This window comes from Enhydra lutris, unplaced genomic scaffold (assembly GCF_002288905.1).
Source record: "Enhydra lutris kenyoni isolate GAN:26980312 unplaced genomic scaffold, ASM228890v2 scaffoldscaffold7, whole genome shotgun sequence".
Lineage (NCBI taxonomy): Eukaryota > Metazoa > Chordata > Mammalia > Carnivora > Mustelidae > Enhydra > Enhydra lutris.
In genome coordinates this window covers 742,596-757,024 of record NW_019154091.1, presented here as the reverse complement: position 1 = coordinate 757,024, position 14,429 = coordinate 742,596, and the positions used below count along the sequence as shown (strand labels likewise).

The following is a 14,429-nucleotide window of genomic DNA, read 5'->3' as shown; positions in this document are numbered from 1 at the left end:
TACCACACTCTGCTGGCCCCATGTTGGAGTATGTCCAGCCTAAGTCCCTTTTAGCAAGTGTTAAATATAAGCCTTTAATCATTTCCAATCAGGGTTTTTAGAATAGACCAGGTCCACATTCTAAGAATGGGAAGGAGGGAAAGAATCCGTGTAACTGTATTCCTTTATTTCACATCTTAGGAACGTGTTGTGGGCTTCCACGTACTGGGTCCAAATGCGGGAGAAGTGACGCAAGGCTTTGCAGCCGCCCTCAAGTGTGGGCTGACGAAAAAGCAGCTGGACGGTACCATTGGAATCCACCCCGTGTGCGCAGAGGTGGGTCACCTGCGCTCCAGCAGCTCTCTTCGGAAGTGCGCAGTGGCACCTGGCTTGCAAGGGGCAAGTCCAGGACTCCGAAGTTAGTGTCTTTCTGCTGTAGTGGAGCTACTGCTGTGCTTCCTTACAGTTCAGTTCATAATGGAATACCTCAAAGGGAGCCTTGTGTCTAGAAAGGATTTTTCCTTTCTCAGATACCTTGGTTTCTTGTGTGAGCTGGATAGTGGTTTCATGCTAATGGTAAAAATGATGGCGGTGATTTATAGAGATATGCCTTAAATTTTATCGTGTCTCCTAAATTATTTTCATGGCATTCGAAAATAGAGCCATTCATACCCAGAAAGAGCTTCAGTCCTGTTACCCCAGAGCCACCTCAAGGCTAGATGATGTTGTCTCCCTCTTCAGTTTTGGTATCAAAGGATGAGATTTGAAATGGGTGCTTTTTTAAAAGATGAAGCAAATGACGCGAGAATTGGAACGTGACCGCTCTGGGCCTCTGGCTGTCGGTGTTTCTTACGCTTGTCTGGGATCATGCAAGAGTTGAATGTTGTCCTGCTTACTGTGGAGCCGTCCTTATAAACCAAAAGTGTGTCTACTTTGGAGACCATGGCGGAGGCTGAGAGGAGGTAGCTTGTATTAGACCACCTCAGCTGTGGAGCTGAAAATCGTAGCTGTTAACTGGCCGCAGAGTCCAGGGTTTCCAGGGTGGACGTGGGCTTTCACGCACGTGTGCTCGCTCGTGCCTGGTTTTGTTCTCCGGCCTGTTACCCGGTTGATTTCTGCTCTTTTTGCCTTCCCACGACTGAACTCTTTGCTGAGTGTATGAAAGGCCAACTTTAAGACCTGGAAAAATGTTTTGGCTTCTTTCTGCTTTGCCTTTTCTATGATTAGGGACACGGTCCTCCTCTGTATTAACATGCACCTGGCTGGGATAGATGTATAAAATATTAATGTGTGTAGTGACCAGGGCATTATTCATACATGGAAAACTTCTGTTTGGGAGAAATAGAACTGATCTTTTAAAAATATGACCCCCAGATTGAAAGAGAGTCCAGATTGAAGTTCTTAAAGATTGTACAATGTATCTTTTTTGTTCGGTGTAATGACTGTCTGCCTCAGGAAGGAACCAACTAAGTTCTTTTTTTTTTTTTTTTTTTTTTCAAAAAACATGTTCTGTGAGATAAATATTGGCATATAATATGATGCTTTAAAAAGACTTGTGGTAACCAAGTACCACATACTGGGTGGCCTGACACAACCGAAATTTATTCTTGCATAGTTCTGGAGGCAGGAAGTCTGAAATCAAGGTGTTGGCAGGGCCATGCTCCCTCCTGGGGCTCTCGAGAAGGGTCTTGCCTGGCCTCTTCCAAACTTTTGGTGGTTGCTGCCGTCCTTGGCTGTCCTTGGCTCAGTCCTACGTCGCTGCAGTCTCCACTTCCGTCTTCACGTGCATGGCCTGGCCTCCTCTGTGTCTGTGTCTGGATGCCCCTTATTGGGACGTTGGTCATTGGAGTAGCCGCTCGAGTCCAGCTGGTATTACCCAAATAAGGCCATGTTGACAGGGGTCAGAGGTTACGACTTGAGCATATCTTTCTGGGAGATTTAACCCACAATAGTAACCCACAACAGTGAGTATATTTAAACTTTAAAAACCAGTCCGAGATACTAAAAAATGACAGCAGTTATCTCTGACATGGATGAAAAGATGACTTCTCAGCTTGCATATGTGAGTGTCGAACTTTGTAAATCTGAGTTTCGCTCTCGCTGGGCTGAAGAGAAGACCAATTCCCCTGCCTGTGTGGTGGCCCAGCAGCGGCGAGTGGGGGGGCATCTGGCAGGAGGACTGCGGGCTGGGCAGAGAGGTGTGCCGAAGAGGCAGGGCGTCTTCCTGAGGTCAGCCAAGGGCTTCTTTTCCCTGGTGGACCTGGCCCATCTGGGGACCTCTGTAAGCTTTTGCTGCTGTACATCTCCATCTGCTGGTTCTCCTGTGACTTTGAAGCTTGGAGGCTGAAAGTTCCACTGATTTGATAGGGCTTAAAAAATTTCTTTTTCCGAGCTGGTGGTTGATTAATGAGAGAAAAATTGGGTGGTCTGTCTGCGAACATACTTGATGTGCAGTTATGTGTGTGGCACCACACTGGGTGTTTATGAGGCTAGAGCAGGGTTTTAAGATGAGATTAAGACAGAGCAGGAGGCAGCTGAGTAAAGGACTGGTTGCAGTTCAGGGGGTCGAGCCCCCAGATCAGGATTAGTCCAAAGTGGAGTCTGGGGTAGGGATGCAGGGGGCAGGACGGTTGAGGACATAGTTCTTGCCTACCACGAGTGGGATGTGTTGTAGTTAGCTAGTCAGAGGGGACACCAAAGACAAGGCTCTGTGGGAGAGGTCCTGTTCCTTCATGGACCTGGAAAGCCCTTAGTACTGCTGTAGTTTGCAGAGTCCAGAGAGAGGGGGAAATAATTATGCTAGGTCATGGCCTTGTAAACCAAGGTAGGGTGTTTTTGGGCTTTATACTTGGGGCATTGGGGTTTGGCCAAGAGAAGGTTAGCTCAGGGGGTAATGTGATCATTTACATTGTGGAGAGAAATCAGTCCCTGGCTACGTTGTGGTCTTGGACCTACTGGACTAGAGCAGCACATTGGGAAGTAAGGGAGAAGGAGGGGCTGGGCATCCGGAGACCTTGATATGTTTGGGAGAGAAATAGGAAGTGGGCTTCGTGGTTCTTGCCAACTGACGGCAAGTGGGACAGGGAAGAGGTGGGAGTGATCGGCAGCTGTGGCTTGAAGCAGGTTCCGGGTAGTGATGCCGAACCTAGCGGTGGTGTTCATCGGGCCTTCCTCTGTGTGTCAGGCAGTCTGCTCTCTGCGGGGTCCTTACAAGAATTCCCTGGGTGGGGGGCAGTCGTAGCTCCATTTGACAGATGAGGGAGTGGAGGACAGGGAGGTTGAATAACTTGTCCCTGGTTCTCCAGCTCGGAACTGGGAGAACCAGGATTCACACCCAACCAGTCTGGCTTCAGAGACTGTGCAGATGGCACTCCACTTCCTTGTCCCTTCCACAGTGTTGGACATAGAATTCGAGAAATGGACATGATTTTCCTGGTGGCAACACAACTGTGTGGGAGATGGGCCTGGCCACAGCACCGAGCTTTTCAGCCACCTTAGTTTCCACAGTAGCTAAAGCAGAGATGGTGCTGCGGTCATAGGGTTGGTGAGCCGCGCTGTGCAGTTTGTCTAGGCTGGGTTCTCCCCGGCATTGCGTTATTAGAAGATATGGCTTCAGGGCGCCTGGGTGGCTCAGTGGATTAAGCCTCTGCCTTTGGCTCGGGTCCTGATCTCAGGGTCCTGGGATCAAGCCGCATCAGGCTCTGTACTCAGCAGGGAGTCTGCTTTCCCCTCTCTCTCTCTGCCTGCCTCTCTGCCTACTTAGGATCTCTGTCTGTCAAATAAATGAATTAAAAAATCTTAAAAAAAAAAAAGATGTGGCTTCACTCAAGGTTATCCTTACAGCATTTCCTGCGGGGGCTGGGGGTGGGGTGGGAGAGATGCATACTGGGAAAAAGCTTCTCTCCTGGGGCCCGGCTGCTCAGCAGAAGAGCATGTGACTCTTGATCTCAGGGTCATGAGTTCAAGCCACATGTTGGGTGTAGAGATTACTTAAAAATAAAATCATAAAAAAAAACTTGATTTAGAAACAGAAACAAGAAGAAAAGAAAATAGTTCATCTCCATTTTTCCTACCTACCACCCCTGCCTCTTGGCAACCACCAGTCTGTTTTCTCTGTGAGATTTTTTTGTTGTTGCTGTTGTTGTTTTTAAGATTTTATATATTTATTTGAGGGAGAGAGTAAGTGAGAGAGAGAGCATAAGTGACAGTGGGGGGTTGTGGGCAGAGGGAGAAGCATACTCCCCCCCACTGAGCGGGGAGCCTGATGCAGGACTCAATCCCAGGACCCTGGGATCATAACCTGAGCTGAAGGCAGATGCTTAACTGACTGAGCCTGGTGCAGATACCTTTTCAAATTGGTCTTTTTGGGGGGGGTACATACCCAATATTGGACTTCCCGGATCCTATAGATAGTTCTCTTTTTAAGGAACCTCCGTATTGTTTTCCATAGTGATTGCAACAACTTGTATTTCCCCCAGCAGTGCACAAGGGTTCCATTTTCTCCACATCCTCGCCAACACTTAATTTTTCTTTTTGTTAATAGCCATACTAATAGGTGTGAGCTGGTGTCTCATTTTAGTTTTGATTTGCATTTCCCTGATGATTAATAACATGGAACATTTTTTCATGTACTTGTTGACCATTTGGATGTCTTTGGAAAAATGTCTGTGCAGACCTGCTTATTTTTTAATTGGATTTGATTTAATTCTCTGTATATTTTAGATACGGACTTCTTATTAGATATATGATTTACAGTTATTTTCTTCCATTCAGGCAAGAGAGGAGTGGGTTGTTTTTTTTTTTCCTCCCTCAGTAAGTACTACTTGCTTGCAAATCAGATTTTGAGAAACCAAAGTCTTCTGTTCTCCCAACTATGGAAATATTTTTTTACAGCATCTTGAACAAGGGAAAGTGAAATCTGATTTGTAGGGAGCTTTAAGGGACTGTTTTTTCTGTGTTAGATGGTAGGTCTGACTTGGACAATCATTTGATTAGCTACCAGATCCAGTGGTTTTTCGTGTCTGGCTTTATGCTGTCGAGATGTGCCGCCCACAGTGTTACCCGTCCATGTGAGATACGGGCAGAAGCGAACACGGGTGGGGTAGGAACTTGACAAGCTCTCTGACCGTATCTGAGCTTGGCGTTTAATTTTACATGCCTTTTAAAATTTTATTTTCTAATACATTTTATTGGATTTCACCAATGCCAGTCCATGGGTTGAATTAGAGGTAATAATAGGTTAAAAACTGGTCCCGAGCACTGTTTTAAAGTATTGAGAACGAGCCACGGCTCTGGGCCAGCGGTGGGTGGTTTGCGGAGTGAGTCACTGAGGGCTCTTCATGGCGTTCTGATAACAGAACCCCGCCAGTTCAGCAACCAGCCTTTGGTTCTGAAGCGTCATTAGTGAGAAGAGTTGGCAGATTCCTCAGCTGAGGAACTGCTCTAGAAGAAGGAGGGAGTACTGTTGTTTTGACTGAGATCTCTTTGGTGTCAGTGCGGGGAGTGGAGGGGGGAGTCTTAACGCCTGGAGCATTGTCGTGCATTAGCGTTATTCAGTGTGAAGATAGCGTGGCGCTGATTTATTCGGGATTTCTGAGCAGCAGTAATCGAGTAGGAAGATGACTGCACATCATTTAGAGTAGTAATTTCAACTAACCAAGTTTATTTGTAGGGGAAAAATAATAGCCCATGAGGAGAGAGCATTAGGAAAGACCCCAGTGAAATGTTTTTAAGTCAGTCTTTGTGCTGAACATCAAAAATTTTAGTTGTCAACATGATCGCAGCCTGGAGTAGGGGGGCTTGTGAGACGGGGCGGCGGTGGCGGATCTGAAGGTGAGGGGCATAAGGTGAGGGGCGCGCCTAACAGCAGCTCTTGACCTTTGTACGTGTTCTTTGTGCTGGCGTGGAGAAGCATGCAGAGGTGGCCTCCCTGCTCGTTTTAAAAAGATCTGTTTTTATGAAAATTCTAAAGAGGCTACATGCACACAAAAATCTTGTAAAAATACGGGCGCCCGGGTGGCTCAGTTGGTTGAGCAACTGCCTTCAGCTCAGGTCATGGTAAGTCCCACATCGGGCTCTCTGCTCAGCTGGAAGCCGGCTCCCTCTGCCCCTCCTCCAGCTCGTGCGTGTGCCTGTGTGCTTGCTCTCTCCCACTCGTTGTCTCTCAAATAAATAATCCTTAAGAAAATTTTTTTTAAATCTTGTAAAAATTCACTTTATCTTTTTTTTTTTTTTTTTTTTTTTTTTTTTTTTTTGTCATTTAGACTGATCAGCCGTGTGGCACTTTGGCTTTTCCACATCTTTACCATGACCATGTTATCAATACAAGACAAATAGATAAGAGCTCTTTTTAAAAATTCTTTTAAAAACATCCTGTATTTTTGATGGGTTTTCTTTTCTTTTCTTTTCTTTTTTTTTAAGATTTTTTTATTTATTTCTTTGACAGACAGAGATCACAAGCAGGCAGAGAGAGAGGAGGAAGCAGGCTCCCCGCTGAGCAGAGAGCCCGATGCGGGGCTCGATCCCAGGACCCTGAGATCATGACCTGAGCCGAAGGCAGAGGCTTTAACCCACTGAGCCACCCAGACGCCCCCTGGCTTCATATTTTTAATGTTTTAAAATACTGTCCATTATTACTTGGGTTTGAATTTTTTAAGATGCTTATAATATTGGTATATATATACCATATATATACACATATACACACCATATATATGGTACATATTGTACATAACAATATATACCATAATATTGGTATAGAAGAGGTTAAAAAGGCTTTTGTCACTACTTTTCTCAGTAATGTTCTTTTTTTTTTTGTTTGTTTGTTTGTTTGTTTGTTTGTTCCTCTTTTACACAAAAGTTTTTCTCCTTTTATTCAAAAGTAGTTTTGGTTCCGATTCCTATTGCTTTGACCTGCATACGTCAAAGTGGCCTTGATTTCTTTGCTCTTTTGTCTTTATATTAAAAGCTGGGAAACAAGTTACTTCTCAGGAATCAAGGGGGTAGCTGACCAGAAAGTTTGCCCAGGTGTGTCCAGGTGCACCAGTGCAGACGTGGGTACTCGATGAGCCTTGTTTCCTCACGGGACTCTCTCAAGCGAGCCCTGGCCTCCCATCTCAGGAAGACACGCAGTGGCTGGCGAGGGTCAGCCTGGGCGTAGGGAGGACAGTCGCACTCCATGGAAACTTAATGGTGTCCCTCCAGCCTACTTGGTGTGACCAGTAAGGTTTGGCTTGAAACCTTAATTGTACTCAGTAACCAAATATGCTTCTGTATTTAATGAACACAGAGCCCTTCTACATTTTCATGACTGGGCAGTACAGATGGACAGTTTGGGGGGGGGGTGTTTTGCTTATAAAAACAGGTCTTTTCCTTGCCGGTGCCCTGCGGTCGTCATGGGTCAGCTGCACCTGCTCCCTTCCCTCCAGGGCCCGACTGGTAGGAGCAGCCCCTTCCCAGGGCATCTCTGGCTAAGTCACAGAGGGGAAGGAGGTGTAGGCGAGCACACCTTGGTGCTCACACAGTTACGAAGTGACGCTTCCTGCTTCCATACATGACCCCGGCCAAAGCAAGCCCTGGGCGCCTCACGTCTAATAGGGTGAAAGTGTATATTGTGTGATCCACACGACAGGTCTTCATGAGGCTGTCTGTTTGGGAAATTAGCCAAAACTTCCCGATAGTTCACTCAGAATTTTAAGATATGAATTAAGTATCAGTGTTAACACAAAGAGAAATCAGATACGACAGAGAAGCAGCTATGTAAGACCTCATAATTGCTTATCAGCAGGAATGGAGACAGAAGCAGTGTTCATCGCAGATGCGTGGCCTGGTGATGGCCGTCATTGAGAGCTGGTGGATGAAGGGAGAGGGAAGTGCGGGTCTTGGACAGGGTGGGTTGGAAGTGTCCAGGAAGAGGTGTTTGTTAGGTCTTACTGGTGGATGGTTCAGGAGGGACACAGTGGCTGGAGAGATGGTGCCTAAAAGGGGGAGTGGACTGAATGAGATATAATGTGAGGGTGTCTGAGTTGGGGAGAGCTGGGGCGGAAGCCTGGGGCAGTGCCTCCCGGCCTTGGTGGCGGCGTTGGTGCAGCATAGCTGGCCTGCCAGCTGGGGGAGATGGGAGTTCAGCGTGCCTCCGTGCCACGGCGGGAGTAACCATGGTCATTCTCATGGGACGAGAGAGGAGAGAGTTGTTAAAAGGGAGGTGAGGCAGATGACAAGAAGTGTTACAAAGGGCTGTGTGAAGGGAAGACTGCAAGGTGCCCTCCAGGTTTGGCAGCCAGAGGGTTCTTGATGACCCACAGGCGTGGCAGGGACTGAAGCCAGATTTCAGTGAAATGAGGAATCAAAATAGACTGTAAGTACCAACAGCTTAAGATTTAGTCTGTAAAGAGGATAAGAGCTGGTGGTGGTAGAGGTGATCATAAGGTCAAGGGAGAGGTTTTTTTTTTGTTTTTAAATTAATGCAGTGTGAGCCAGTTTAAAAGCCAAGAAGGAGGAACCAATGGAAAAGGCCAGGTCAAGAATAAAAAAGGGTGGGTTCAGGTGACACAGGAAATAAGAACTTGAGGACTGGGATCCAGAGCCCAGCCTGGCACAAGGAGGGGCTTAGAAGAGTTGGGCTAGCCAGGGGTGGTGAGTTAAAGGCTTGTTACCCTCTGGTTGCATTTCTCCGAGCCAGAAGAACCTCCGGTAACATTTTTGTAGGTCTGTAGGTAACATTTTTGTAACATTAGTGTAGGTCTGATAGTGACAAAGTCGTTTAGCTTTTGTTTGTCTGAAATGTCTCCATTTTGCTTTCTTCATAGAGGAGGGAAGTTTTTGTTGACCATAGAATTCTAGGTTGACAGGTTTCTTTCTTTTCTTTCCCCTCATCATTTAGTATGTTGAGTCTATGCCAAGTACCTGGGTTTTGTTGTCTTCCTTTAAAGAGGACTGTGTGGTCGATGGTTAAGGTCCCGGTAGATCACTTGATCCTCTGGAAGCTTGTCTTTAAGCTTTTTTTAGGGTGGTCTAGAGTAGCTTTTACTCTGGGGCTAGTAACGCCTAGCCCTGTTTTTAGATGGGGCTTTCTGAGCTCGCTCCTGATGGCTCCAGGGGCCCAGAGAAGTCTCTTGACTGCAGTGGTGCAAACTGGAGCGTTTCCCGGCCCTGAGTGGGTTGTGGTGCTGGTTCAGTTTGCAGCTCCGGTGGTTCTTCTTCTCTGGCTCCTGGGGTCCTGCCACCAGGATGTGCATAGGTTGGTATTCAGGCAGAGATGAGGGGACAGTTCTTTTCTCTGGATAGCTGCCTCCTCTTGGGCGTTTGGCCCCACAGATCCCAGCCACCTCAGCCTCCCCAGTCTCCACTCCATTTCTCCCAAGTCCCCGAGATGTCTGCGCTCTCTCTGGGCTGCACCAGCATCTTTTAGATGCTTCTGGGTAGAAAGCCAGGACTGTTGAAGGCTCACCTTGTTCCCCCTTTTTAGGTGATTTCCTGTTGTCTGGTGTCTAAAGTAGTTCCATGAGTTTTGCCCAGAAAGCTGGTTTGGTACCGATTACTCCATTCGACCAGGAATGAAAATCTGTTTCTAAATATGTACGAGTATACGTTTTTAATAATTTTGACCATAGGCTTCCTGTTTGGGAAAACTTTGGAAGATAAGCAACTGCTGGTTAGTTTACCATGCCGTAGACTTCTAGACTTTGGATTTTGCCGAAATTCCCAGTGCATTGCCTGTATTGGTGTTCCACAAGAAATTCTACTATAAGACAAGCCTGCATTAGAATGAATCACTTGGGACTCATGCTAAAAATGAGATTCCTGGGCCTACTGTAAGTCTGCTGTATTAAGATCAGTATAATTTCCGTGTATTTTAATCTGTGAGTAGACTTTTCTCACTGTAGAATCATTGTTTTTGTGAATAGATGCTCTAGTTCCACAAGCACCAGATGTTTTCAGGGATGTGACAGGAGGCGGGCTCCTCTGTCACTGCAGATGGGAGTATCATTTGGCCTGGCACCTTGGGAATCCAGTCCCATAGAAGTGACCCTCCAACCCAGCAATTGTACCTTAGCTGTGGGTGCGGGGAGACTGCTAGAATGTCACAGAGCGTATTGCAAATAACATATTAGTAATACAGGAGCCTGGATATGTAATTGGTAATATAGTCACTGTTTGAATAATTGGGTTCTGTGGTATATAGTGTATATAGTATGCTGTAGTTAATTGAATACTGTTCAGTGCAGAGTAGAAGAATTAGAGCTCTTTGTACCCATATGGGTGAGTGAATTACAGAAATGCAGGACAGAGCCAAGGAAGCAGGTGGCAGAAGAGTACGTACATCATTTTGCTATGTAGAGGTAAAGTTTTTAAAAACCCACAGAAGACGTGCAGGAAATGTTAGAGGAGTGGTAAGCACTGACAGGGGAGGGGCGCGCACGGGGACTCTAACCACGTTTGTAATCCCCAGGGTGAGCAGGCACACGGGTGTTTGTAACCAAGTACTTTATGCCTTTCTGCGTATCCAGACTCTCCCACTATGTGTTTCTTTTAGAGAATTGACAAGCAACTTGGGTGACGCATTTCATTGCTTTAATCATGCCCATGGTAATATAAAGTTAATATAAGTTAAATTTTTTTCTCTTTCACCTTGGTTTTAAATGTTTTTCCCCTTTTATCTGGAGAAATTGTGATATCCTTGGTCATATTACTTTTCTGCTGTATTCATTTTAAGTAGTTCCTAAGTCACTCTTGACGGCTATGGTGTTACCTGCTCTGCTCCCTGTTAAGCGCATGTGCTCCGGTGTCTGAAAATCTCCTGCTCTCTCCTCCCCACAGGTGTTCACAACTCTGTCGGTGACCAAGCGCTCTGGGGGAAACATCCTCCAGGCCGGCTGCTGAGGTTAAGCCCCAGTGAGGATGCTGCCGCCGACACTCCAGACCACCACCGTGTTTCCTTGCCCAAATCCAAGGGGAGGTTTTAGGAAGGGTCTTGGACTTTGGCACCTGCATGTCCAGTGCTCACAGCACCCAAGGCCCCCTTGGATCTCCTGGGTAGCAGGTGGTGTGTGGAAGGCGGGCAGCGTCCCACTGGGGTCACCGTGATGGACTGGAACTGACACTCGGCAGGGCATCGGCGCGGTGCGTCCATGAAGTTGCTGGCCTCAAGCCCGTGTGGTGGGCAGTGACGGAACAGCTGTCGAGCAGTTTCAGCATGACCTTCCCTTCGTGGGTTTGCTGATTCTCACTGTTAAGCTTTCTACTGTTGATTCTTTTTTTCTTTTTTCCTCCAACGTGTGAATGATACTAGAAATGAGAAGTGTTAGTAGTCGATTTTTGTCCAAAAGCCAGTCTCGGCTGGAGTATGCAAGTAAGGTGCCTTGTGCACGGGAGGCGCAATTTGGTCCTTTGGAAGCTGCGTAGGCTTGTCCCACACGAGAGAACTGCCCCAGGATTCCCGGGTCCCGTTCCCTGTGACCGACCGTTGAGCAGGGTCTCCCCTGATGATTTCTATGTCCAGAACAAGTACAGTTAGGGTTGAATCTGGCCACGTTTGCTCCGTGCACTGTGTCACCGACTGTTATCAGTTCTGATTGTGTTTAGGAAAGGAGGTAGCCCCTTGGCCGGCCTGTTGGAAGTAATCTCCAGCGCGCGAGCTGCCAGTGGAGGGGATTTCCCACCAGGACTCATCAGGGAGGCAGAGTTGCACCTTCAATGGGGAAAAACAATAAATGTTTTCCTTTATATAGTTTGTGTTGGTCTAAGTGAGCTCTTTTGCAGTAAGAAACATTTAACTTGTGTAACACTTTTTTGGGGTAACTTTAGCTTTAAGCTAAAAACACAGACTATCACGGCCTTACTTTTCACGTGTACTTTGTATCTGTCCCTTCCTGTGAGCTGCATTCATAGGAAAATAGGTCTTCCCACACTTAATGATTTAACTCTTTTGTGGTAATTGCTTTTTTAAGGAAGCTCTTAATGTCATAAGTTATTATTTTTGACCACAGGTGGATGTGAAGGATTTTCATTTAAAAACCAAATGGTTTTGACTTTTTTCTGTTGAATGAATGACTGGTCCTGGCGGAATTGTGGCAGAAGTGTTTATGCTCCATTAGCTTTCCAGCTTGTAGGTGACGGAGAGGGATTAGCTCCGCAGCTCTAGATTTGTGCGTGAATGTGCGGACTCTTCCAGGACTACGTGTGGGCCACCTTGTCCCTCTCGAAGTTGGATTTGAAACTTGTGCTGTGGCCATCAGGCCTCCCGCCAGCAGGTCACCCCTCCCCTCAGCCCGGATTCTCGGTGGCAATGCCAAGTGGCTGATCTACAGTACATTTCTTGGTCACCTCAGGGAACGTCTGCGTCTGCCTGGCGCTTTGTCAGCAGAGCGCCTCACCCTGCCCCTGCGGCTCTGCCTCATGCTCTCACCCACGCAGTTCTTTGAAGACCAGAAGGAGAATGGGGGGAAACTGAGGCAGTTGGCTGTTCAGTTTTATTTATTTTTTTTTTATTTTTTTTTTTCCTCCAAGCCTGCCAGTCTCAGAAGTTAGAACAATAGGCAGTATGATATGTTCGTGCCTAATCATGTTGTGATTCTCTCTTAGTGGAATGGAATGTTCAGCCCCCACAAGAAGGATTATACCTTATCGGCTTGTCTTATTTACGTTCTATAATTGCCCACTGTACTGAGATTCATGATTCATATTAAATTCTATGTATTTTGTTATATATCTTCTGGAAAAAAAACAATGTGAAACATTAAAAGGTATTAATATCCCCCCGTGTGCCTTCTTACTGCGTGCTGGACGGAGTTCGGGTTTGGTGTTGACGATGACGACGGCTCACTGCCGAAGAAGCTTCACGGAGGCCGCGGAGGTTTATGTTCTAGTGTTTCTGGCTTTTCGGATTCCATTTTTCAGCTTACCCTGATGGGACTGCCCAGTCTTGACCTTTAGGGTAGTAAACCCCCCGCCCAAACCTCCCTCTCAGTGCTCCCGCATGTCCTTGGCTGCGCACCTCTGTTACTTGCCCACAGAGCAGCATGCGGCTGTGCGATCCCTCCTCCCCCTCCGGACCCAGCCATCCTCCGGCGCACCGACTGCTTAGGGCCGGTGGCAGCCTCTGGCCGTGTCCGGCCGGTTGCGCTGTGCAGCGTTCACGTGAATGCCGCCCCCAGGGTCTGTTTACTCACTCGCGCACACTTCATTTTCTTGTGTAGGTTGTTCAGCAGAAACCCCTCTTGTGTGATTCCTTACCAAAAACCTTTCTAAACTATTTCTCTTCCATCCTGAGTGATTGCGGAGTGCTAACAGTAAGAGCCAAATGTGTGTTCGCTGCAGCCTGTGCCAGGCACTGAGGCTCGATGCGTACCGGCGCCTTCAGCCTCCAGCCTCAGACTGCTCTGTTGGGAAGTGCTCCCGTCCCCAGCCCTTTGCAGACAGGCTGAGGTGGGAATCCTTGCTCAGGATGGCCCAGCTAGATAGTTTTTTGTTTTTGTTTTTTTTTAAGATTTTATTTATTTGACAGACAGATCACAAGTAGGCAGAGAGGCAGGCAGAGCGAGAGAGAGGAGGAAGCAGGCTCCCCGCTAAGCAGAGAGCCCGATGTGGGGCTCGATCCCAGGACCCTGGGATCATGACCTGAGCCGAAAGCAGAGGCTTTAACCCACTGAGCCACCCAGGCGCCCCCAGCTAGATAGTTTTGTAGCAGAGCTAGGTCTGTGACTGACCCGGGCCCCTCCTCATCGCGGCCTTTCTATGCTGCCTGCCGCCCCCCTCGGAGGAGTGGGAGCCTGAGGAGCTGCTGGAGCCATTCCGGGGACTGCCGGCTTGTCACGTGCCACGATGCAGTGCGGTCAGGCACGATTCGTCAGTACTTTGAGATGTTGTAGCACTTCTCCCGACTGGCTTTTACACTGCCAGTTTCTTATCACGCTCTAGCCAGGATGTCACTGCTCAAACTTCCCTTGCCCCAGGCCCTCAGGATCTTCCAGAGGCCTCTGAATAGCACATAGTCCCCTCCAGGCCCAGGCCTGTCACCTGTGCCCCGATCTCTGCTTTCATTTGCTAGTCTGTGCACACCTGCTCTGTGCTCCAGATCGACCCGCCTGACCTCCCCGCTCTGGATCGCCTCCACCAAGGGTTGTCTCCTCCTACACTTCGTGACACTCTGTGTTTTCCTAGAGGACTTTGACTCCACATGGAGACTGGTGTATGTGACTTCTGGTCGGTCTCTACACCTCGATGATCAGGGTTCTTCACCTCTGCCCCCCAGCGTCTAAGACAAGGCCCTGTGAATGATGCACAGAAGCAAGTGCACTGCAGAGGCACCTAAAACATTCTGTGATCCGTGTGGCAGCTGGAGCTAAGCTGAGGCCCGGATCAGGACCTGTCAGAGATGGCCACTTCAGGGAGCCTGTTCCTCTCTTCCTCTTACCCCGGGAACCTTTGATTCAAATGTTAATGAGAGTAGA

The 14,429-nt window shown here is 47.7% G+C and overlaps 1 protein-coding gene across 3 annotated transcripts in view; it reads left to right on the top strand.

The window, feature by feature from the left end:
- Positions 1 to 12,734, top strand: part of LOC111142082 (thioredoxin reductase 1) — a 66,949-nt gene extending 54,215 nt beyond the window's left edge. For all 3 annotated transcript variants that reach the window (XM_022495033.1, XM_022495031.1, XM_022495032.1), the window contains exons 14-15: positions 181 to 315; positions 10,798 to 12,734. In XM_022495033.1, coding sequence (XP_022350741.1) covers positions 181 to 315; positions 10,798 to 10,860 — 198 coding nt within the window. In that variant the 3' untranslated portion in view covers positions 10,861 to 12,734. The remainder of the gene's footprint in view (positions 1 to 180; positions 316 to 10,797) is intronic.
- The last annotated feature ends 1,695 nt before the right edge of the window (positions 12,735 to 14,429 follow it).